Consider the following 27,116-nt stretch of genomic DNA (forward strand, 5'->3'; position numbering starts at 1 on the left):
AGTATTAAGTCAGGCTTTTGGCGATTGGCTGCTGAACAAGGGGTTTTTTGGGTTTTTTTTAGTTTACAATAAAATACAGTCTGTAGAACAGTGACAAAAACAACAACAACAATTAACTACAAGGGCCAAGGGTATGTATCTGATGAATAGTTATTCTGCAGCAGAATCAAAAAATTAGTTCTCAGCAAGAGCCAAAGAAGGGGATTTTAATGAGGATGCAATGCTTCTTTATTTCTCCAGTGTATTTTAAAATGGTATTGAAATTGTTTCAGTTTGCTGCTTGTTTTAATATAATAACTTGTTTTAATTTTGTCTTAAAGTCAAAGCTTAATGGATTTTCAGCTGCACCAGTTTTTAGTCATGTTATAAATCACGTTTTTGGGGAGAATAATGGGATATAAATAACAATAATAATAACTAAAATTTAGTTCTGTATTTATACATAGTAGGTCTGGGGGAAAATGTGTTCAACTACTTTTCTTTAATGCCCAGAAAGTCAAACCCCTTTGTCATGAGAAAACTAATGTGATTCTGGGTGTTATCAGCGCACACTCTGGGCATAGGACCATGGGAAGTATCCAGCATTGTAGCCTCTCCATTCTGACACTGTTTTGTAGCTTGGCCAAGGTCTGGTCCCCAAGCAACCATTTCTGTACCTTTTTTCTCATTCCAGAATTCAAGAAGCCAGGCTGAGTGAAATCTCTGCCTTCTTTTCCAAAAGGAAAGTCAGTCAGTTTGTTCATGGAACACCTCAGAGATTCATTCTATTCTATTCCATTCAATAACCCTGTAGGTCTGGACCCCTTGTGTCCCTAAATTTCTCAGATAGAACCTGAGCCAACAGACAGGAAACCTGGAGACAAAGAGTTGAATTATTGTAAGCAACAGTGATACCTGCTCTTGGCCCTTCTAGTATCTAATCCAGTGTAGATAGTTGAGAGACATCCACCCCCAGCATACCTATCCAAATCTCTGTTAGGCATACAAGTTTATTTTCTTCCTATTCAGTCAAACTATGATTGCGAGAAGAATTCAGAATCATAGCCATGTTAGTCTGTAATATCGATATGCAGAGGGATCTTGTGGCATTTTTAAGACTGTGTGAAAGAAGTTGTAACATAAGCTTTCATAGGAGGAAACTTTTGTAGGAAGTATGCATGTGAGAAAATAGACTTTAGTCTATGAAAGCTTATGCTACAACTTCTTTCATGCAGTTAAAGGTGCTACAAGATTCCTTTGTGTAATTGAGAGAGTTCTCTTAAGGTAACCTAATATCAGGACCCTGTAAGGTAAATTGCTGAGGGCAACATTGACATCTCTGATTGTTGGATAAATCAGAACAGGATAAACATCAGACGTCTAACCCATCCTCCTCATACAAGGTTTGTAGGTCTCCTAATGCCATACTTCCCCTTAACCATAACCAGATATAATGAATGATACATGTAGGAAGAGAATGAACTGAGGTTTAGTCTCTTAATAACTGTTTATCTTATTAATTGCATTTTTTAAGTATATATCTATTTTTATATGTTTTAATTCTTTCTAAATTGTAAGCCACCTTGCGTCCCAGTTTTGGAAGAAGTGAGGGGGGATACAAGTAAATATAATAATAAAGAGAAGAAGAAGTGCAGAATGAACATGGGCTCCATTAATCTCTGGCTTAAACCTCTTAGATTGATGTGAACATAAGTAGTAGTTTTTGGAACCACATTTGCCATCATCTATTGATTGGACGCATTTTCAGCTTCTTGAAGCTCATTACAAAATAGCAGTATTTCTGACAACATAAATGGGGAATTCAGTCTTTTTCAGGTTTTCATAACATTGTCTAGTTAATCTATGAAACTTGGCTTGGACCAAGTATGCTAACCCAAATATACAGTATGTGTGTGTGAGAGAGAGCATGTGGGCAAAAGAGGGAAAGAGAGAGAGAAGTCCTTATAGATAGACATTGTATTGGAGGACAAAAAAAATCCTGCGCAGACAGTGAAGAAGCATCACATTTGAGCAGCTTTTGGGTTCTTCTGGCTAGTTTTGAGTAGTGGGATATGGAATATGAGGCACTAGATGGTAGAAAGAAGAATAATTATTAAAAGCAACCTTTGCCATTTCTTGCCGTTCATTCCCTGAAGGAATAAAAGCCTACATTTTTGTTGTGGGTAATTTGAATACCAAATTACGCTGATTGCATATGTTTATATTCAGTTGCATACTCAAGCTAGAGATGAAAATTTGCATTGCAATTATAAAAATCTGGGCTACAATTTATTTTCAGAAGAGAGTTAAAGTAACCAAAGCTAGTACAACTATAACAAGAGTGCTGAAACTTTGCTCTACATTGAACCCTTGAGTAGCTTAGAATTAATTTTCCGGTTCGGTTTGTTTTTCCCATTCATGCAGGCAAAGCCAATGCCTTAATGGGCTACAAAATATATACTAATCAGGACCATGGGTTGGCTCCTTCCTGCTGCATTCAGCTCTTCGGAGAAACAATGGTATTTACCACATATGGGCCAACCACATGTACCTCAGTTTTATCCACATGGCAGGAAACGAGCAGCTTTAAAAAGTACTTTTTACCTCATAAATCAAGAATGGTGTGTTCTAGGAAGCACCAGCAGCATTCCTTTAGGCACACTAAGCCAGCTGTTGTGTGTCTCCTCTTAAGACCCTGCAGCTCAAAGCAATGATCCAGTATGGTTGCATGTTAGTGCAAACCAAATATTCAACCTACTTGAAGGAAAGCATTGAAGCATAAGCAAGTGGAACATAGTTAAGTTTCATGATGGGTTAAGAGCTATGGATATTTATACAGTATTTCTGTCCTCGTACTGCTGTTTAGCCTGCTGTAAAAGCATATATGCCAGTAAGACTGCAATAACTTTATACATTTGGAGGTAAAAGCAGGTGATGGGTGGGAAAGAATTTGCTAAGCTTCCTACTATCAAATATGCCTCAGAGGACTGTCCATTAATAATATTAACATATGTAAGTATTGCTTATGTATAATGTGAGCCAGTTGCCTGTTAGAACTTTGTAGCTAAATTCTCTCCCCTCTCTCTCTCTCTTCTTTTTTTAAACACATAGACCTTTTCAATTTAATCCATTAGCAAGTTGGCAAAATAAGGTAATTGTCCAACAGAAAAAGGGAGAGAAATCTATTAACATTTGCTGCAAATCCGAGTAGTACAGGCAGCACTTAATTAATGGAACAGATTTCTCACTATGTATTCAAGCTTACATAGCCATTGTTCAAAAGAGATTAGACCCTAATGTAAGTAAGTTAAACTAGACCTCCATCTGAAAATATCCGTCATTTCAGCTATTAAGGAGCTGATGTCTTACTCGGTGAAAGATATATTTTCCTTCATTTCCTTGGTCTTGTGAAATGTAAGGTATGCATTGTGTGTAATGTGAGAAATCCTCTGAGGTAGATGAAACCTAGATTGTGCCTCTCCGCCTGTCTCCTTGTGCTTTCCCCCTTTGTACGGCTTGGTGTCACAGATCCTCTTCAGCCCATAGACCTCCTGGCACCAGGGTGAAAAAAACTCCACCGCATGCCATTTTGTCAGGGTGTGATGCCAGCAGCCACCTAATCTGTTTGCAGAATAAGGGCAGTGGGATCTGATCAAGTAATTTAGATATGTAGCAGTAATACGTGAGATGCTTTTGGGCAGCAGCTTGAGATTTCAATTGTGCTAGTAGCTAGCTACTGTAGTTTTTTTCTACCTCCTTTGCTCCAAAACACCTTGGAGATAGTGCCCTAACTCAACAGAGGCTTACAAAGAAAGTTCCCTTTTGCTTATATTCTTGATTCCCCTTGGAATACAGTGTGGAATGTGTTACTCTTTGTGAAGTGAAGTTTATTTTGCATTTTATTTGCCATTTTTGCTTTTCTTTCTGTTTCATCTTTCCCCATTTGAAACAAGGCCAACTGGATATTTTTATTTGTATTTAATCTGTGCTGTAAAATTTGCTTTGGCTCCCATTTTGCATCAGGGCCCAACTCGAAAGTTTTAGTTTAAAACACTGAAACAAGACTGAGGGAAATGTGATGATCCAGATGTTGCTTTGTTCTGGCTTCCATTGGCCATACTAGCTGGGGCTGATGGGAGCTGGAGCATAACAACTTCTTGAGAGCCACAGTTTCTCCACATCTACTTTAGACGCTTATTTAGCCAGAGACCTAAGGCAGGGATGGGAATTACATGGCCTTCCAAATATTGTTGGGATGCAACTCACAGAAGCCCCAGCAAGGCTAGACAGCGGTCAGGAATGCTGGGATTTGCAGTCCAACATTTGCCATCCAACAACATCTTGAAGGTGCACAATTCCGATTCCACCATCAGGATGACCTTTCCCCATCTTTGCCTGTTTACCTGCTGAGGTCAACTCAGTAGGTATTATTTTCTGTCCTGGCTGTGTAGAAAGGAAGAACAGAATATTATTTCTAGATAAATACACATGACTTCAGATGACTTCAGATACTTAAGTTAAAAATTGGTATTAGGTGATCCATAATAATGGAATCTCCTCCTGAACAATGACTAGGAGCTGTTCAAAAGCACTGTGTGGTGATTTTTTTTACAGAGGAAAGACAGGAGACCGATGCTATTGATTCTAAATAAACTTAGTGATTTCCCAGGGAGCATTGTCTGCTGCATTTTTCCTTGCTTTCTTCCTCTGCTAAACAGACAGATTGCTTGAGAACACTGGGGAGCCTTCTTTAACCCCAAATTAATAGAGAATGGTTGCTCCTATATGTGTGGTCTCATAGCCTTGAACATGGGATTTGGTCAGGAGTCTTGTTTAGTGTGTGAGATATTTCAGGATCTTGTGATTCATGTGTGTCATAATCATGGTTTGTTTTCTTTTCTCCCCCCCCCCCCTTTTATTAATGTTAACATGAATGTTTAACATGAACATAACATTTAACACACATAAACTGAAGATATAAAGTGATATACATTCCAAAAGTGAAAAACTAAAGAAAAAAGGGAGAAGAAAACTAATACAGTGGGCCCTCTCCTTACGTGGGGATCTGTTCCGGAATCTCCCGCGTAAGGGAAAATCCACCTATGTTCGAGCCCCATAGGAAATAATGGGGCGTGTACATGTGGCAGAGCAGCACATTGTTCCCTTCCTCAAGCGGCTTCTGCATACATTGGAAGCTGCGTAAAACACGTCTGTGCATGGCAATATGACTCTGGCCCCATCTATCTTGAGTATAATAAATAGAAATAAAAAGAAATATACAACCATTACAGCTCAACATATTGTTACATCATTTGATTTCTTATTGCAAAAAAAAATATTAAAAAATCCATAAACAGTTTCCAGTCTTTCAAAAGGTTTTCAGTTGGTTTATCCTTTGAAACCCAAATTAATTTAGCCATTTGAGTTAGCAACCTTAACAATCCATTCTTCCATTGGTACTTTAGTCCATTTCCAAGTCTGAACAAATAATATTCTTGCTACTGTTGTCTTATATCAAACGAAATAATCCATATTTACTCTCTATTTTTTTATCCATAATACTCAACAAAAATATTTCTGGTAAGATTACAAAATCTACTTTTAATTTTTTTTTATTAACATATAAATCTTAGCCCAATAACTTTTTGCCTTCTTACAAGCCAACCATATATAAAAGGAGCCCCCCTTACCTTGACATCCCCAATATTGGTTTGAAACAGTCTGGACCATTTTCAACAGATTGTTTGGGGTTAGATACCATCTATACACCATCTTATACATGTTTTCTTTTAAATCACTGCACAATGTAAATTGTGTATCTTTAGACCACATTTCCCCCTATACATCTATATGAATCCTATGCCCAAATTTGGGCCCACCTTATCATATACTCTTTTACAGCCTCCTCTTCTGTTTTTAGTTTCAAAAGCCAGTTGAACACTTTTTAAATTACATGGTAATCATCTTTACACAACTCTAAATACTGTATATACTTGACTATCAGTTGACCACATGTATAAGTCAAGGGCAGTTTTGGGGGACAAAATTATGGATTTTGATATGATCCATGGATAAGTCGAGAGTAAAACTTAGGGGCATGCAACAAAGGATGAAGCAATGAAAAATGATGCAAAAAGAACTTACAAAATTCCAGCTGGTATAACTGTTCTTACCCTAAAGGCTGGATATATGAAAGAGAAAAGGGGCTCAGAGCTTCCTGGACAGATTATACTTTTGCCTTTCACCATGGGATGGTTTCTTTTTTTGATAAAAGTTAAAGTACAGTACCTACATTGACCCAAGGATAAGTCAAGTCAGTTTTTTTGACTAAAATTTCTAGACTTATGAGTATATACAGTAAATCTCATTGTCTTTAACCTCTATGGCTCCATTTCTCTTGTTTTGATTAGATCTGTCCTTAACTAGCATATAAGCAAACCAATTAAGATCTGCCTTAAGGATCATCTGTTTTGATTTAAACCTTCCAACTGTCTTGTTCAAGATACAAAAGATCATCATAAAGTAAACATCTCCAATTTTTAACACATTATTTCCTTTAAAAAAAAGATTTCCTGCAGTGAATTGGCTAATATCTTAGGAAACAATATATGTGTGTATTTTACCAAGGGAGCCAGCATGTCATAGTGGTTTGACTGTTGAACTACAACTTTGGGTTCAATTCCTGCTATGACTCGGCTATGAAATCCACTAGGTGAACTTGGACAAGTCACAAGCTCTCAGCTTCTGGAGAAGGCAATGACAAACCTCCTCTGAAGAAATCTTGCCAGGAAAAACCTATGATAGGTTTGACTTAGGGTCAAATGACTTGAAGGTACACAGTAACAAGACCAATTTTACCAAATTTGAAGGAGAGTTTTTCTAATACATTGATTTTTTAATTCAGCATGTGCTTTAACTTTATCATATAAAAGATAAATGCCAACCAAATCTTAAATTGGTGGTGCAGTGGTTAAATGTCTGTACTGCAGCCACTCACTCAAAACCACAAAGTTGCGAGTTCAAGACCAGCAAAAGGGCTCAGGCTTGACTCAGGCTTGCATCCTTCCGAGGTCACTAAAATGAGTATCCAGATTGTTCGGGGCAAATTAGCTTACAGTTGTAAACTGCTTAGACACTGCTTAGGCGGTATGAAGCGGTATATAAATGAAGCTTGCTTGCTTGTTTGTTTGTAAATTATGGTGTTCAAATTCTAAAATTTATATCTCTAAGCAATATCATTTCCTTCAACCATACAAAGCAGCATACCTCATAATGCAATTTGATATTAGGGACTCCCAAGCCACCCCTTTCTTGAGAATCATATGGTGTGTTAAATTTTATTCTGATTTTCTTTGCCAGCTAGATAAATCTGGAAATCTCTTTCTGCCATCTCACAAATGAAATTCCATTTCCTATAATGTGGATTATTTGAAAAAGAAATAAAAGAAATGGCCAAACATTTACTTTTATTTCTACAATTCTACCCCAGAGTGAAAAACCTAACTTTCCCCATTTTTCTAGATCTTTTTTAATTTCTTTCCAGACTTTTTCATCGCTGTTATGAAATAATAAATTGTTATTCTTTGCGATTTCCCCAAAAATTAATCCCTCCTTTTCAACATTAAAATTTGAAAGAGTAGTTAGTTATCCTCTTAGGAAGCTATGTTTTTAGTCAGCAATTATTTTATCACAGTTCACTTTACACCCAGTGCATGTCCCAAACACCTTAATAAAGCATAATTTCTAAAAGGTACTTTGCCATACCTAGGTTAATCCTAGAGCCATTTCATACATTATACTGCCTCTGTTGTTGTTGTTGTGTCATTTCCTACTTTTGGTGACCCTAAGGTGTATCTCTCCCATGGGACCTCCTTGGCAAGATTTGTTCAGAGGAGGTTTACCATTGCCTTTGCCCAAGGCTGAGAGTATGTGACCTGCCCAGGGTCATCCATTGGGTTTTATGGCTGAGCTGGGATTCAAACCCTGGTCTCCAGAGACTTAGTCCAACGCTGAAACAATTGCACTATGCTGGCTCTCATATACTCCAGCTCCAGACAATCACAGTTCCCTAGTGAATCAACCTTTTTGACAGGAGTGGGCAAATGCCATGTGTATAGGGACCAGTTCTTTCTCCAGGAGTTTTCCATGGAGACACAAGTGCTACTCAGAATGCCAAAAATAAACCTGGAAGTGACTGGAAGTTCATTTTTGATTCTTTGGAGGTTGGCTTACAGTTCAGCCCTGCAATGTAGAGCTCTTCTTCACTATACAATTCTAGCACTATGATTCCACTTTCAAGTGCTCTGGTTCCATCTGATGGAATACTGAGATTTGTATTTTAGGGAGCAGCATTTACAGTTTTAAGCCAGAAAGTTCTAGGGCTTCACTAAACTACAAATTCTGCAATCCTGTAGGATGCAAGCATGGTAGTTAAATGGAATCTTACTGTTATAACTGTGTGATTTGAAAGAACCCCTATTTAAAAGATGAATTGCTACTTTTGGAGGTTTCCTGAAAAAATAATTCATCTTCTCTTTACTGGCCAGAAAAAGGGCAATTTGGGGGGTCTGGACAGATCAAGTGATGCAAAAACTGTCAGGAAATGACATTGGTATGGCCACTAGGGGGAGCTGTCGTGCAGATAATTTGGAGCTCCAGTGGCAGCTAATGTGTCAGCATTCAAACAGGGCATCATCGGAATGTTGATGCAACTGTCAACTGTCAGTTCTCAACTGTCACTGAGAGAACAGAGAGACAGTTGGTGCCCCTGAGAGTGGGCTGTGTCTGTTACTGAGAGGCAATGAGATGATTGTGTGTTAATGTGGCTGCCTCAGAGGTTGTGTTATTGTTGGTTGGTGTAAACAGTGTGTATTAGAGACGGATGTCCAATACACTGTGTATATCTATATTGTAAATACTGCCAAGGAAGATTAAAGCCCTCGTTTAGAGTGAAGACTTGTAAGAGTCATTATTAGTTGAAGACATCTTCACAGATTCCTTCTTCTTGGTGTCCTGTCGACGTGGTTGAACTCTGCAGGTGGTTGTGGTAGACACTGCGCGTCATTTCCATAGGTCCCAACAAGGGTTATGGACGCAGCACATGAGCCACAACAAAAACCAACTGTTGGGGATCCCAGGGTTGCATTTTGCCCACTGGTACTGTATGTTAAATGTTTATTGCATTCACACTTGACATTTCAGATTTTGTAGCTTTGTTGTAACATTCATCCTCCAAGTTGCTCAGGGCAACATCTCACATGTATGCAATGGCCATTAAAACTTACTACCATTTCTCCTTCCATATAATTAAGAAATGCTTGAAGATTCATGAGCGATCACCAACAAGAAGAAAGTTAGGCTAACAGAATATTGTTCAGAGATCAAGTGATCAATGAAACAGTGTTGTGCCAAGTCTGAAAAATGGTTAGCAGTGTTGGAAGAGAAAAGTTAATAGACTTATGCTGTTTTAACAACAGTATCTCTATTTAAGCTTTTGCATCATGTTGCACCTATCACATGGTAGATATAACTGCCTGACAAAACTAAAAGAGGAAAGAAATCCCATGCTGAATCGTCACAATCAGCCGTGAATGGCCATTTAGTTTGTCTGCAGTGGAACAGATCACCTGTGCTTGTAGACGTCCTGTCTCCAGTAAATCATAAGCATCTCAATCTTTTTGTCGGGTTACGATATGAGAATCTGTCTCCGAATTTCAGTATGAGGGGAGAGAAGCTGATTAAGTGTTTGAGATAAGGTTATGTGACACCACAAGTTAGAAATACCTGAGCTGAATTTGGCCTATTGCCCAAGAACTACATTTTGAGAATATTCAGCTAGGTAGCAGTGAATATTCTTTTTAGATCTCTCTTATCTACTTGAAGAAATAAAAGGTCTCAAGGGCAACACCTGGACAGCACTTAGTCTCCCTTGCTCCATTGCTTTGATTTGGACTTGGCTACCCATCTATCTCTTCAGAGGTTTCTGATGTGGCAAATTAAAATAAAACTTCAGGCATTTTAGAAAAAAAGATATATGTTCATTTTCTTGAATGAATATTCACCCACACAAAATCATATTCCTCACTAGTATCCCTTCAAAATGGTGCATAAAATGGCACCATTTTATAATATTTACTCAAACTGTGTTTCAAGAAAAACAAATCTAGATTATACAATAATACACATTTAACTAGGCTAAGGGTACATATACAAAATCACCGATACAAATACACTGTCTACATTACCATCTTTTTCTGTGTGATTTTAGATTGTAAGCCTGAAGGCAGGGAATCATCTAATTAAAAATAAAAATTGTAAGCCGCTCTGAGAGCCTTTGTGGCTGAAGAGGGGCATAAATACACTAAATAATAATTATGAACAATTTGTGGCAATTGTGTTTTCCTTTTGAATTGTGGTTTTCATACCAGTTTTCACTTTGCTTTTAATTTTCTGTAGTCATCCAGAGAGAAAGCAGATTATGGATGCCAGCCATGAAAGCCTTCAACTTCACATTATCAGATTCAATAAAATCCATAGCTTTACCTTCCAAGCATTAGGAGATGTAGGCTCAGGTATATCTGTGTATAGACTTTACTACTCCAGACTGGAGGTGGGTGTCCACAAGACAGAGCGCTTGTCTATTAAACAAAAGCAAAACCTTTTTGTAGAAGATTAGCAGAAAGAAGCATAGGATAGAATCCCTTTTCCTGAAACTCTCGGTCTTATGTGCAGGATTTTTAAAAAACAGCCCTGACTCAAGTGGCCTCATTTGCTAGCTTATCAAGTATAGGTTTTTGAAGAGCAATAAAGATGGTTCCAAAAGGTGTATAAAGAATCTCTGTGTGCAAAATAACCTTATTTTCAGGCTATGTCCTTATTTATCCCATTACTCAATGCAAGCTTAAACAGAAGTGGTAGATTTGCTAATTTTCCTGGATTTCTGGACTGCTGTTCTTACTTTGGAATCCCACGGGGATGAGCTCACATTCAAACCAGTTTGAGATTGATACTAATAATTTTGAAATGTTTGCCCAGAGGTTCTTCCTTTTTTAAAATATGTGTCTTTATTCTTTTCAGATGGGGTGAGGCCAGAAACAAAGGCACTTCTGACTGCCATCTCCAAGAAGAAGCCCAAGGCAGGGAAGGGGGATACTGCAAAAGAGGATGAAAGCAACAAGGTTGACTCAGTCCAGCCTGTTCATATCACCCTTCTGTTCAAAAGATATGTCTTTGATGCACAGAAGAAAATGATTCAGTCTTGAGAAACGTCTGAAGTGTCCTTTAAAGGCTGAACACTAGAATAACTTGCAAGGCAATTACTATGGACATTCTTGTTGGCCACTGCTGGCCTGAGATACTGTGATTACTGGCTTTACTGTGCTAACCTGCTATGCTGCAGGTAGATAGCACCTGTTAAAACTGCTCTTTCGCACATAATTCAAATACGCCCTCCCTCATGCTCATTCTCTCATACACACAAACACAATATTCTAATCTGTATCTGAACTTCCTCATATGTTATGATAGTCAGAAATGAGAAAGTAAAAGGCAAACATGGCATGATCAAACTAAATGAGGTGTTTAAATTCCTTTTTATACAATAATCCAAATGTGGTATTTGTAAAGCAGGGATTATTTTGTAAATGAGGTTTGTATCTTGAGCACCATTTATAACTGGCTTCAGTGTCAGAACATCTTTAAGGATGTACATAATTTCATGGTCGATATTGTAAACCTTTGCTGTTTCCAGGGTTCAGAACTGCTTTTGTGTAATACTTTTGTACAAGCTTTCCAGATCTGCTGGCTAATGTTTTCTTCTAGGAAAGCTGATAAAATAAGCAACTCAGAGCTACTGTTAAGTATTGTTGAAAGTGAATGTTGCTCAGCATGTCTCAAAGTATATTGTTATCATCAAACTATCATATTATGAGAATTAAAACAAAAACAAGAAATGGCTGAGATTAGTGGTTTTATTTAAATAGAATATATTTATATTTAGGATTTTATTCATTTGGGTTCTCGTCCTCCTCTCTCTATTTTCTAAGCAAGCAAAGCCACCAAACAAAGCCAGAGCTGTGAGGGATAGAGTCAAAGTAAGTCACACAGAGTGTCAGGCATGTCAGTTTTCTAGACTATGATTGTCCCTGTTTCCAGAATCTATATACTAGATTGCATGGTATAAAATTAGTACAATTTCCCTCTGTGTGATGGCAACAGGACAAGGATAGGTCTGAACTCGACTCATATGTACAATGTTTGTGTCCCACTAGATTTAGGGAGCACTAACCACCACAGCTTGTATTTATGCTTTCTAATTTATGTATGTATGTATGTATGTGCATTATTTCTACCGGTTATCTTTTTAAAAAGGAACTAGTTTTCTTAGGATTCTCATGTACTTGTTTTCAGTGCATGTTGGTTATCCTGATAGTGATGTGAGCAGTAGAGAGAAATATATAGAAATGTTAGGCACAAAGTGGGTCTACAGGTCAGTGTAGTAGGTAAGTGTTGTAGCTGTAAGGAACTTCAACAAATTTCTGAAGGGATGACAATGGAGGAAGAAGAGAAAGGAGGTAAGGAGGATTATTTTTATACACCTGAAAGCATCTCTCCAAGCCAAATGCGTTACAATGGAAATTCCAGGTTTATATAAGGAAGTGTAAAAGGATGCTCACTGAGGCAAGGGTATCTGAGGATGACCAAGAAAGGGAACTTGGGGTTGTGGTTGCTGCTTGATTGACCTAGCGAGTCAAAGGGCAAATTCCATGTTGGGGAACACTAGGAAAGGAAAGGTAAATAAAACTGACCTAAATATAAAGTCTTTTACAAATATATGGTACAGCCATACTTGGAATACTGTATCCAGTAGTGGCTAACATGCTTATAAAAATATTTTAATGCTGAGAAAAGTGTAGAATAGGGTAACCCAAACGACCAAGGGACTGGATCACCTCCCCTATAGAGAAAACTTATAGGGGTCATTCCCACTGGCCTATAATGCGGGTCTGGATGTGAATCATGGGTGCATCGTTTCCATTTGAGCACAAATCCAACCTGCATTGCTCTAAAATCGTTCCCATTGAGATTTGAATCTGATACGAATTATCTAGGAAAACCCGAATTATAGGTCGATAAATCGGTTTTCCTGTGCCTCCTGAGTCTGATTCGGGGCAAATGAATGGAAACGAAAGGGTGTCTGATTCAGGAACCTGGAGATGGGAGGAGGAGCGCTCAAGGGGCTGGCCTGGGGGTGTCACCCTCTTTGTTCTCTTTTTGCATCACTGGCGCCATTTTCTTCCATTCTCATAGCCTTTCCCCCAGTGGACTGGGAAGCAGGGTAAGGCGATCGCACTACATTGAGCTCCAAATGCAGTATACACATTACTCCACCTGCAACCTCCCCTCTGCTCCACATTCATAGACCAACGTGTGAGGAGAGCCATTGAACACCATTTTTAACTATTACTATTTTTTCTTCTTTTTTTGCCTCTGCCTGAGCAGCAGATGGGCTTTGCAGTACATGCCTGCATGATCGCCCCCCAGACAGACCAGGGAGCGATGGGGGAGGCAAAGGGATTTGGGGAAATAGAGGCTCCTCTTCTCTCTTTCCCAGAGGAACTATGGGGAGACACAGAAGAGCCTCGGATACAAAGGGATTTGGGGCAAATAGAGGTTCCTCTTCTCTCTTCCCCAAAGGAACTATGGGAAGACACAGAAGAGCCTGGACGCCAAGGGATTTGAGGGGAATAGAGGCTCCTTCTCTCTTTCCCAGAGGAACTATGGGAAGACACAGAAAAGCCTTGGATGCAAGGGGTTTAGGACGAATAGAGGCGCCTTCTCTCTTTTCCAGAGGAACTATGGGGAGACACAGAAGAGGCTGGACGCCAAGGGATTGGGGGCAAAGAGAGGCTCCCTTTTCCCTTTCCCAGAGGGGAAAAGTGCCTAAGCGACTGATTGGCTGTGACGTCAAGCGCTTAAGCGCTTGATTGACAACCGCTTTTTAAAAAAGAGGTTCCGGAACGTCAATGGGAATGGGAAGCAAAATAACCCGCTTCAAATTACCCCAGGGAAAAAACCAATGGGAACGAAAACGGGGGTAAAAAAACCCGGGTCTGTTTGCACCCATTTTTAATGGGAAAGATGGGTCAGATTCGAGTCAGAATTCGAGTCAGAATCGCATCAAAATAAGCCACTTTTTTGCCCAGTGGGAATGGCACGATAGTGTTTGGACTTAGGAGGGAAGGAACATGATAGATGTAATGAAATGATGCATATGTGGAGAAAGAGGAAATTTTTCTCCATGTCTCAGTTTTACAAGAACCACTCACTGAAGCTGAATGATGGGGGATGCAGTACATAGTTAAACTATGGAATTAGCTTCCACGGCTTTTTTTTTTTTAGTAACGTCTGCAAACTTATATGATTTTAAAACAGGATTAGACTAATTTGGGAAAGATGGGGGTATCACTAGTTTCTAATTATTATGGCTATATATTAGCTTCAGTATCAAGGCAGTGTGGTTGTCAATACCTGTTGCTGGAGATTTTCCCTTGTCCTCTCGCTTGTAACCTTACCATAGGTATCTGGTGGGCCACTTTGAGAAAGGAATGCTGGACCTCATTGGCCATTAGTTTGATCCAGAAGAGCTCTTTTTATTTTCTTAATACGACTATGATTCAAAGGACTGTGGTCTTCAATAAGCTCAAAATAGTGTTTCAACGCTTACATAGCTTTTCACTGTTTATTTCATTTATAATTGGGGGGGGGGGTGATTTCCCACTCTTAGCATTATGATCTTTTCCATTAACAAAGCAAAGCCATGTGCTATGTTATGGTACCTTTTTGCGTTTGTGTTCTAATCTAAGGGGGAGGAAAAATGCTTAAAACTCTTTCTACCGCATAGTCTTGTATTGTGGCAAATTTGGTGGTGAACTTAGTTTAGGCAGTGCTCGTTTAAATCCAAGAGAAGAAAAGTGCTGTGCAGAGTGATCTTGAGCAATTTCTGCTGAATAAGTGAGTCCCAGCCAAGGCTTTAGTACATACTTTAGGATTATGGCGTGTGCTTTCAGCATTATCCACAAGAAATTAGGCAGGCGAATTCAGTTATTACTTTGTGCTACCAGACTCAGTGAGGAAAAGAAGTTATCTTTGTAGAGGAAAAAAATTGCACTTTCTCTTCTTGTCAGAATCCTTCAGAGCAATATTGGCTATGTGCTGCTATGAATGGCCTCTGAAGGCTAACACAATTGAGAGAAGATGAGTGAGTACAAGCATAATGCATCTCAGTTTTTTAGAACCATGGTTCTTTTTTATTACATGTTTTGTTCAAATTGGTCATTAATAACTAGTATTGTACTTGTCTTCTGCATATGCATGCACATGACTGCACAGACACACACAGACATATGCATATATAGATATAGTTATTTCTGGTTGTGTGCCTTCAAGGCGTTTCTGATTTACGGCAACCCTAAGGTAATCCTATCATGGGGTTTTCTGGGGCTGGGAGTGTGTGAGTTGCCCATGGTCTCCCAGCGGGTTTCCACGGCTGAGCAGGGAAATCGAACCCTGATATCTGACCAGTGTTCAAACTGCAACACCATGTTGGCTCTCTATATAGATAGGTAGATATAGGCACATGTGTGTGTGTGTGGGGGGGGAATGGGCATAGATGTGTGTGCATGCACACACATGCACATCTTGTAAGGTAAGTGTTTATCATTATCTACATATTGCAGATATAATATGATTTTATTAGCTGGACAGAGAATGTTTGTTGGTGAGCAGCCATAAAAATCTGGTGAACACATTTAAAAGACTAGGCTGCACATACAGGGTCACATCAAGACACGTGAGATCCAGTTCCAAAGTCCCACACAGCCATGAAACCTGCTTAGTTACATTAGGCCAGTTTCTAGCTCTTATCTTAGCCTACTTCACAGTGAGAAAGGGAGAAGAAAATAGGTTGGGGAGAACAAGCCATGCATGCCACTTTGAGATTCTTGGGGAAAGACAGATGGAAATATATATTAGATATCAAATAAATAATCGGCTCAGCTGAATTGGACCCTTGGATATCCAATCCATGCTTATAATTGGGACACTGAATTCATTCTCAAAACAGTACCACTACTTATCTTCAGTGTTTCATAAAATGCAGTTTACTATATTCGATATCAAATCTACTATTCTTCCTTATGTAAAACTGGGCCCTGAAAAAAATAAGATGAAGGAAACAATCTGTCAAAACTTAGGGAGTTTTCTGATATTTTCCCCAACATCAATGTAGTGGATATGAATTTACCAGTTTCCTTATCTGTCTCTTCTTGTCCCTCAATGATTTTTTTTTTAAAAAAAGGTGTTCACTACGGAACAGAAATGAAAGAGAAATGTAAATTAGGCAATACATACCTTTCTGCCTTCTCCCCAACACTCTAATTACTGTGGCTTTATTTAGACTAGTACCAGCTCAGTAACCTTCTTAATGTTAAACACTATAGTACCCAAGAGATAAACTAAAGCAAAACTAAACCTTTTCTTAGCGTTACATCAGCTTTGAAAATGTAGATAGTTTTAAACAGAGAGGAGCTTTCAAAGCTACATCTCCTTCCATGTGTATTCCTCAGTGGTACAAATCCAAGTGTGTAGTTGACACTGTTGCTGAACATCCACATTAGTGCTCAGTTACAATAAACAGGAGTTCAAATATGTTGAGGGTGCATTTAATTGAATTACTGTATATACATACAAGTCAAGAAATTTATGTCCAAAAATTGACCACAAAATCCCAGGTTGATTTATTTACATGTCGGTATGGTAATTTGATAGCAGCTCTTTCAGATTTCCCCATGTAGTCAGGAGAGCAGTTTATTTCTCTCTTGCATGAAGCAGGAAGAGTCCTGGGTGATTGCTTGTTTTAAAACAGAGTTCCTCTCCCACCCGCTGTCTGAGGAGTGAAGGACAAAAGGAAAGCTGAAATGATGAAGCAAAAAGCCTCAATTATAGTCTCTCTTGCTGCATGCACACATACACACACTGAAGGAGCCTCCAAATTTTACCTTCGACTTATCCATGGGTCATGGCAAAATCCATACTTTTGGCCCCAAAAACAGTCCTCAACTTATACATGAGGTCGACTTATAATCAAGTATATACAGTAACTGTGCGTGTGGACACAGGCCTGCACTGGTTAATGCAGATTTGCTTCCTCTCACTTTGTGCCTTGCTGTGCTTCAGCAAACTTTGAAGTTACTGTGTAAAGGGAAATGGGTGTCAAGTATATTTCACCTGACATTTTGTTCTATTTTCCCACATTCATCATTTGCTTTCATTGCCATCCTCCTGTTCTTGACAATCTGTGCTGTAATTAATTGCTGTGGGATTTGGTCCTTTGGAAAACATTTTGAAGCCATCACATATATTGCATATGTAGTCATAAAGAATCAGCATGTGTTTTATAGACTACAGCAAAGCATTTGATTGTATAGATCACAAAAACCAAGGAATGCACTCAAAGACATGGCACGTGCCACGACATCTGATAGTTCTGATGAGGAATCTGTACCAAGGACAGGAGGCCACCATCAGAACAGAATTTGGGGAAACAGAGTGGTTCCCAATAGGCAAAAGGGTCAGGCAAGGCTATATCCTATCAGCTTACTTGTTTAACTTATATGCTGAAAGCATCATAAGAAAAGCAGAATTAGAATCAGAAAATGAAGGCGTGAAGGTAGGAGGAAGCAACATTAACAACCTAAGATATGCAGACAATACCATAATATTAGCAGAAGGCATTCAGGAATTGGAACAGTTAGTAAGGAAAGTCAAAGATGAAAGTGCAAAGGCAGGTCTGATGCTGAACATTAAACAGAAATAATGACCAGAGAAGAAATACACAAATTCAATCTAGACAATGAGGAAATTGAAATAATTAAAGAATTCCCATATCTAGGATCAAATATTAACCAGAATGGACACTGCAGTCAAGAAATACGAAGAAGACTAGGAATGGGAAGGGCAGCTATGAAAGAACTGGAAAAGATACTGAAGAGCAAAGACATTCAACTGAGTACTAAAGTCAGAATCGTTCAGGCCATTGTATTCCCAATTATGATGTATGGATGTGAGAGCTGGACAGTGAAGGAAACAGACATAAAGAAAATCAACTCATTTGACATGTGGTGCTGGAGAAGAGTACTTAGGATACCATGTTCAGCCAAGAAGACAAACAAATGGGTTCTTGAACAGATCAGACCAGGGCTCTCCTTGGAAGCAAAAATGATCAAGTTGAAACTATTGTACTTTGGCCACATAATGAGAAGGCACAGATCACTAGACCAAACAATAATGCTAGGAAAGGTAGAGGATAGAAGAAAGAGAGGAAGACCCCAAACCAGATGAATAGACTCAATCAGAAGGGTTATGGTCAAGGGCTTGCAGGATCTGGGCAGGGCAGTGGCGGATACGGAACCTTGGAGATGTCTCATCCACAGGGCTCCATGAGTCAGAACCGACTTGAGGGCAGCTAACAGCAAGTCATAAAGAAGGGAGCATATTCAGATATACTTTTTATACTACTATGCAAACTTCTGGAAAGGAACAGACCTTCTAAGTGGACTCAGAGTGTTGGTTATATTGGGGAATGGAGTATGTTGCTTTTATTTGATATTTTTATTTTTATTATAATGTGTTTTTTAAATGTTTTTATTTTTAAGCTGCCTTGGGTCTCTTTCTGGGAGAAAGGCAGGTAAGTAAGTAAGTAAGTAAGTAAATAAATAAATAAATAAATAAATAAATAAATGACTTGAGCTTACTGGCCTAAGCCCAGCTGCTGGACCCAGCAAATAAATGGTTGAATGATAAGGCAACCATTATACAAATCTTATAATTCAGTGGATCTACTTTACTTAAGCTAGCAAATAGATTTTAGACTACCGTTTTCCCATCTATCTCCCTTTTAAAAAATGTAACCTTTGAGCAATATTAAAAAAATCATATTTTTAGTCCCCCTCTGTTTGACTGAAAAATATTCCTGTTCTTTAGAATTCGGTGTTAAACCTCTGTCTTGAGTTATTCTTCACCTGTATTTTGTCTGTCACTATGAGCCCAGTATTAATAAAGGACAAAAAGCTAAGAATGGTTCCTCCACCTCCCCTTCTAGTTCATTCTAAAGGAAAACAGAAGTGCACCCAGGAACTTTGATTATAATGTACTATTACCACTGATCTCTGGCTACTGTCCTGAGGCTGTTGGATACACATTCAGAAAACGAGTGAAATGGTGGAACCAAATGATTACAGGAAAATCAAAGCTTTTAAAGACATTTGTAGGATGAACAGATGTTCAAACGTTCTTTTATTTGGGCTCCAGACAGACGCAGCCGAGATTTTGCTTTCATCCTGGTAATCGGTGCATTATGGTGTAATTTGTAAAAATGGCATTAAAAATATTAACAGGGTCATATTGTGATCTACTGACTCTGTATCATTAAGCCGTGAAGCCCCAGAATGGCAGCAGGGAAAAAGAGTTAAATGTTGTGGAACATGTTGTACTGATAGCATATGTTACGGGAGACAATGCTACATAAATACTGCAATAGTAAAATGAAAGAGAGACTGAGGAAAGCCAGAAAATGCCAGACTGATACTGATGCACAAGGCCTGATGTATGCTGGCTTGAGCAGAAAATGGTGTGGGATGGGGGAACCATATAGAAAAAGTTGTTTTGAAGAGCTGTTTTCAACAGCTTCTCCCTGCTGCTGGAATTTATTTAACTGTTTTGATCCCAGTGAACTCAATTGCCACTCGTGCATGATGACAATAAGGATTATTATTAATTTAAATCGAGTTGCTTTTCTGTTTGCAACACTCAAAGTGACTCACAAGAAATGAAACCAGAGCTTAATAACACAGATGATAACACTCTTTATTTTCTCACAGTTAAATCAGTTAAGCACTGGTGCTGACAGGAAATCTAAGCCTTGCCTAATTCTGGCTATTTATGACACATTCCATAAGCATAAATTTATTAACACTGAGGCCTTTACCCATGTTGCTGCTATACTAGAGCCCTTTAGAGATGCTGAAGCATTGCCTCTCTATGATCAGCTGGAAGTAAAATTAAAATGGAGGTTCCACATGAGCACAAAACACACCACTATGTTATCCAACAATGTCATTCCCAATAGCCAAGAATCTTCAGCGCTGTCAACTAATAAATACGTTTTATTCCACAAAGGTTTGATATTAAGGCTTTCAACTGTTAAGCTGTAGGTTTCAGATGTTAATTGAAAGTTTATTTATTTTAGGTCCCTCCCTAGGGAATGATAAGTTAACTTGTTGAGCTGTTGGGTGCCTTCAAGTTGTTTCTGTCTTATGGTGACTCTAAGGCAATACTGTTAGAGGGGTTTCTTGATAAGATTTTTTTTCAGTGGCAGTTTTCTATTGCCTTTCTCTGAGGTTGAGACCGTGTGTGACTTGCCCACCGTCACCCAGTGTAGTTTCTGTATTAAGGTGACCCTAAGGCAAAACTACCACAGGGGTTTCTTGGCAAGATTTGTTCAGAGGGGGTTTGTCTTTGCCTTCCTCTGAAGCTGAAAGAGTGTGACTTGTCCAAGGTCACTTAGTGGGTTTTCATGGTTAGTGGAGATATGAACCCTGGTCTCCAGAGTCCTAGTCCAAAAACCAAACCATTACACCACACTGGTTCTCTCTTCAGTTATATCTTTATATAAAACAGCTCTTTAATTGTTTAAGAGGGAAAAATACATGCAGACTCAAATCTAGTCAACACTGTGGATCCCTAAGTGCCTGTGTTGCTGTTGTGTACCTTCTAGTCATTTCAGACTTATGGTGACTCTAAGGCAAACCTATTATAGGGTTTTCTTGGCAAGTTTCTTCAGAAGGGGCTTGCCATTGCCATCCTCTGAGGCTGTGTGACTTGCCCAAAGTCACCCAGTGGGTTTCTATGGCCAGATCAGGATTCCAACACTGATCTCCCAGTATCCTAGTCCAACACTCACACCACTATACCATGCTGGTCCTAGGAAAAGATGAAATTTGTGGGGTTATTTTTACAAAGTATACTCCACTTGAATTTCAGATGGCTTTTTGCCAGAATCTGTTCCAATGATATCCATTGTTTTTAGTAAGTGGATCATCGAGTAGGGGACTTTCTAAAGGAAACAGCCCAACAAAGTAGATAAGGAAGGGAAGCCCCACTATTCGAGAAGAGGAGGGGATTAAGGCAAAGGAGCAAAGCTAGCCCTAGTGATCTGACGACTTGATTACAGTAACGTCCTCCTGGCTGGGCTTCCTCTTTCTCACCTCCGTCCTTTAATTTCTGTCCAGCATTCAGCTACATGCATTATCACATCCGCCCACCGCTCTGACCACATCTCTCCTGTGTTGGCATCCCTTCACTGGTTCCCCCTCCCTTTCTGCATTCAATATAAGCTCCTGCTGTTGACGTTTAAAGCCCTCCATGGGATGGCCCCTCCTTACTTATCAGACCTTCTTTCTCCTCACCTTCCCACCAGGGCCCTCCGTTCTGGTAGTCAAGGTCTGCTGTCCCAGCCCAGGATTTCCTCTGCCCCATCTCGGATTTGCCCCTTTTCACTCGCTGCCCCTCACGCCTGGAACCTTCTTCCCCCGCGAGCAAGAGCCATCACTTCTTTAACCAGCTTCAAAACGCATCCTGTTCAGGGAAGCGTTCCCAGGCATTGCATAACTGTCACTTGCTATTTGATGTTCTTTTGTTGCCTGTTTTATTGAATCATTTCCTATATTGCCATGTACTTTATATGTATTATGCTACTAGAGAGGTCCCTTCCCCACCACCACTCCCTTCTCCTTTTGTGTTGTGTCTTTCTAGATTGTAAGCCTGAGGGCAGGGAACCGTCCAATTAAAAAGATTGTATGTACAGCGCTGTGTAAATTTACAGCGCTTTATAAATAAAGGTTAATAATAATAATAATAATAATAATAATAATAATAATAATAGCTTTGCTTCACACCTTACCTATCCAGTACATGGGTGAAGTCATTACCTCACCATTGATAAGATAAGCAACTAACGTGTGCTCCAGTGGGTATGTCAGTTGGGTAGAGACATAGCACTTAGCCAGACATAACATGGGGCTTCTGGAACACAAGGAAAGCACTACCTTTGAACTGATCAAAGGTTGTGTGTGTGTGTGTGCACATGTGCAAGAACTGAGGTAGGAAAGTAATTTGTGGAATTTCAGGAAGAGCAGGGTGGCCTTTTGCTTATATCCCCAGAGACTAAATATAATTTCCCACCCTTGCCTCCAGTTACTGGTTTGATGGTGAAGAGAATATGCTGCTCCCCCATGGAAAAGATCACAACGGTGGGGGGCAGGTGTGTCCCCTGTGAACTTTCATTTGTACATAAAATGCAATCCAAGATTTAAGTATCTCTAAGCATAAAGGTGCATCCCTTCACTGCTATTGTTATATCTGCATTTTTAAAAGTGTCTTTTTATTTGTAATTTATTCTTTTTTTTTCCCATCACTTCCCAGCCTTTTGGCTAAGATCAAGTGTAATTTATTCTTTTTTTATACCCAATTATAGTGTTCCCATTTTGCTCCTAGTTTAGGTCAATGGGATGTTTTGTTTTGGCTTCACTTCTATTCTTTAGGCTTGAAATATATATATGTGAAGAGCACAGTTAATATTTGTCTAATTTGATCAGAAGCCACATCCTGGGGATTAAACTGTGTAATGCACCCATCCATCTTTGAGGGAAATGGAGCCCACATCATCATGTCAATATTTCTCTATTTGGTTCCCTCTTTATCTCCCTCAATACAATTAGAAAACAGTGAAGAGTTTATTTTAAAAGAATGAGAAAATAATTAAACTCCCTAGGTAATAATAATTCAATGTTCTAGAAACTTTAGTAGCTATATTCTCTCTCTCTCTCTCTCAAAGGCGAGATGTCAGAGTTCTCTGTTATTTGCATAAAATGCCTTGAATGCAAGGCAGAATGAATGCTTGAAATCATTCCTGTGTGAAAGAGCCAAACTGGTGTGAGAGAACCAATCTGGTGCCACTCACAACCTGCAGCTAGACGAAGAAACCACACAACAACACACTCCAGCATGGTGCAAACAGACTTCTAGTTAATTCTGCATTTGGAAACAGAAGGGACCAATAAATAAATAAATAAATAAATAAATAAATAAATAAATAAATAAAGCAAGTTTATTATTAACCAAAGCATTAAAAAGGCTACTTTTTTTGGACTTAACAATTCCCAGAATCCCCTAACCATTACAGTATTGACCACATTATGTATTCTTCCTGGAATATTCTTGTAGGGCAGTAATAGGCAATTGTGGTGAGCCTGCGGGTGAATTTCTTGCCCCTCAGACCCTCCAAGAGCCACATGGATGCCCCCAAAAGTTCCCAAACAAAACAAAAGGAAAGTAATTGAAATAAATTAGTGGTTTCAGCATTGGATTATGACTGAAGATGATGATAATAATGATAATGATAATGATAATAAATATTTATTTATATCCCACCTCTTCCGTTTTGAGGATCGAGGCGGGTCAGTTCCCTGCTCGGCCATGGAAACTGTTTGTTTTAATTTCTGTAAGCCACCTTGAGTTGAGTCCCATACTGGGGAAAAGACAGAGTGGTGATGAAGAATCCTGATGGAGCCGCTTCAATCCTGAGGGAGAGGCAGGATAAAAATAAAAATTCTATGACAACAAGATGACAACAAGAATAAGGTGATCATTCTTGTAAATTCTCCAGGATGTTTTAGGGTCATATTATACCAGTCTGGGGAAGATCTTTGAAATTTACAGCCACAACAACTATACTCACAAGTCAATCAAAAACACTGTGAATGGCCAGTGCTTGTAGCTTTGCCACCATGTCAAAAAGGTCACATTCAGTCAGCCCTAAGATTCACCACAATCCTTGGAAACTCTCTCACCACCACCACAAAACAACTGAAGCTCCAGAATGGCCCAGTGGAGGAAAATGGTATGAGAAATGGGAGAGGTTGGAACTATCCATATGTTCACAATACTTGGATTGTCACATTGACTCAACAACAGCAGAACAGCACAACAATACAACATAGCACAAACACATACATTGAGCTGAGTGTGTGTGATTTTTATTAATAAAGACCCCCCCAAAAAATCCCAAAACACAATAGACTGACAGTTGGCACACTGTGCAGGGCACTGTTTTCATTAATGTATTGTGAACTGGTACCATGTGTTTGCAAATCATCAGAAATATAGGTAAACAGGAGAGTTGTACAGTTCTGTAAGGTGAAATCTTTCAGACAACTGGCTTCTCATGAAATTAGCACATCCATCATACTAAGGTCTTAATGGTTGTTTGCATTTACCCAGAAAAAGAGAGAGAAATAGGCTGTCCTGAGGGCAGGATGCCTGGTATCCTCGTTCCATTTTTGTTTAATTTAATGAGTTGTGGAGTTGTCTCTAGGCAGTCAGAGAGACAGCGCTTTATGAGATACCTTGTGCTCTAACAAAAGAGATTTGTTCAGAAAGTGCTATTTGACTCATGTTACTGAAATGGGTACAAGGGATGGGAGGCAACATGGCTTTGTCCAGAATAATTTACTTCAAATGCTAACACAGCATGCTCTTTGAAAAAGCAACAAAACCTTTTTCAGTTGGTACATAAAGCTTGCTAATTTACAGCATTAGTTGTGCCGGCTAGTTCTATTTCTTTAATTAGGAATTTTAATTAGTACATGCTGTGTATTAAGATGTCGGAGCTGTTGCCGGCGGTTCGGTGTGCAGAAGGATCATCTGTCTCTCCCGGGCTGCTGCGTGGCAGGGATTAGGTGTGCCCCCTTCTACCTAGGGGTATCTTTCACTCCCTTTGCCAGATCATCTGCAGTATTGTCCCAAACATCTGTCTAATCAGCTCTTGTTGGTTTCAGGTTGGAAACAGAAGGATTTTCATTTGTTTCTGTTTCAAAATATGTATGTATATATGTCAGTGTTAATGTGCGCAGAATGAAATTAGTTCAGACACAGCTGTGATGGTGTATGTTCATGTAAAGTCAGGGATGAATTGGACAAGTGGTCAGTGTACACAAGATGTTTTGTACACTGGCCAGCATTTCAAAGAAAGGCTGAAGAATGCATTGGCAGTTTAAGCCTGAGGTTTGTATATTGTCTAGTTGATATGTATTGTAATTCCTTGTGAGTCTTTGCTGGCATATCTCAGTTAACGCCTTTGACAAAAAAGATCCTTTTTGCAAAGTCTTTTTATACCTGCTTCCTTTCTTCTTCTTCTTTTCCTCTGTGTAGTTGGAAGCTTTTAAACAACAACAACATCTGCTTTGGGAGAATTAGGGCTGGAGAAACACCGACCTCCGGTGCCAGGTTGCAGTAGCATGTCTGCAGTAAACAATGCAATAAAGCTTGATCTGGGAAAGAATGGGATTCTACTCTAGTGAGTCCTATTGTGGCAGTGTGCCTGCCTACATAGGACAAGGCCAACAGCAGCTGCCTTCAGAGTCCCTTACTGAGCATTCATGAACAGCAAAACAGAGGAGAGGGAAAGCACATTACCTTCCCACTCCATTCCCACAGCATGTTAAAAATAACAACAATGTAAGTCTGAGCACCCAAGTGAAAATCATAGGAAAAGCTGAAGCTGGTGAATTTTTTTTTTTAAATCCCTAGATAAATTTTGGAAGGAGCTTTCAAGTGGTCTCTAGACATTTCAAAATGTTCACTTATGCAAAGCTTATCTGACCTGGTTGTTTCACTTCACATTTCACATATGCATATCACCAATTTTGAATGAAAGGTTTGCTCAGACATATTGAACTGCTCTTCTTTTTTTGTGGTGAAGGAACCTATCCCTTTTCTTTGCATGTTATTTCTGCCTCTATGACCAAATCTTCTGTTGAAAAATGAATGTCTAGGAATATATCTACTTTGTTAACTGAGGTACAGTATATCTCTATAGTGGCAACCACACTTCAGAAATAATCTAATCTAACACTGCTTTAACTGTCATATGTCCACCCTATGCAATCCTGGATTTTTTAATTTGTTGTGGCCCAGAGCTCTCTGGCAGAATAACACAGATTGTGATTCGGATCTGCTCCATGTTTGTAACCAGTTTCAAAAGATCCCTCGTTTTCATTATAAACTTGAATCTGTTTTCTTTCTTTTTTGGTCCTCATTTATGCTGTTTCAAGCCGGGGATGGGGGAAGCCTGTGATGGAGCACAAACCGGGAGGAGGAGAGAGAGACAAGGCCGGGGACAGTGAGCAGGCACCGAGGAAGCCAAATGAGGGAAGCCAAGCGGGGAAGGAAGGAAGGCACCAGGGGCACAGAGGAGGAGGATGAAGGGGAGGACAATTTTAAAAAAAAATAACATATATAATTTTTGATTGATTTTGCAACTACTTGTCTTGCAAGTAGTTGCAAAATCAATCACATATTCTATCAATCACATATATTCTATCAATTTAATTTAAAAAAAAACACAAGTAAACAGGCAGCGCTGCAAGGGGGGAAATGGTGGATCTGTCAAAACGTCACCCCTCTGCCATTTGTCCCTTCCCTCAGAAAGAACTGATTCTGATCTGGCATTCCCACTGTTAGGAATCGCGTCAGAACTGATTCTTCTCAAAAGAACCTCAAAATAACTGTTACCAAAAAAACCCAGGCTTTTTGCATTTGCTCCACTTTATTTCCCCTGGAATCGATTAAATGAGGATCAGGATCAATTTCCAGTGGGAGCTAGGGGCATATCGCTCAAATCAGGATTCACGGCTTTCCGTAGTGGGAACAACCCCAGAGAAGACTAAATGCCTCATAAAACTACAATGCCCAGAATCCCATAGCATTGAGCCATGGCAGTTAAAGTGGTGTCAACCTGTATTATTTCTGCTGTGTGGATGCAGCCTAGATCTTCTGCTCAACTCACATTAATACCATGTTTGTTTGTTCATAGTATTTATAGGTTATCTTTTAGGACATCACCTCTCAAAACAACCTGCAATGAGAGATGTTTGTCTTCTATAGATTTAAAATGTATTGAAATTAATTAAAATTAATTCTTCATTAAATGTTATTGCTGTCAGTAAAATTCCCATCACCCA

The 27,116-nt window shown here is 39.2% G+C and overlaps 1 protein-coding gene across 3 annotated transcripts in view; it reads left to right on the forward strand.

Annotated features, from left to right (window-relative positions):
- Positions 1 to 11,934, forward strand: part of EEFSEC (eukaryotic elongation factor, selenocysteine-tRNA specific) — a 237,741-nt gene extending 225,807 nt beyond the window's left edge. Inside the window, exon 8 of one of the 3 annotated variants that reach the window (XM_089521452.1) lies at positions 11,056 to 11,144. Coding sequence is in view for 1 of the 3 variants with exons in the window: in XM_089521443.1 (XP_089377569.1) it covers positions 11,056 to 11,240 (185 nt within the window). In the remaining 2 variants the exon portion in view is untranslated. Of the gene's footprint in view, positions 1 to 11,055 lie in introns of all 3 variants that reach the window. The other 2 variants (XM_089521460.1, XM_089521443.1) reach the window with 2 other exon arrangements.
- The last annotated feature ends 15,182 nt before the right edge of the window (positions 11,935 to 27,116 follow it).

The sequence above is a fragment of the Sceloporus occidentalis genome, unplaced genomic scaffold (genome assembly GCF_023333645.1).
Source record: "Sceloporus occidentalis isolate IW3139 unplaced genomic scaffold, rSceOcc1.0.p SCAF_1, whole genome shotgun sequence".
In the NCBI taxonomy this organism is placed as follows: domain Eukaryota; kingdom Metazoa; phylum Chordata; class Lepidosauria; order Squamata; family Phrynosomatidae; genus Sceloporus; species Sceloporus occidentalis.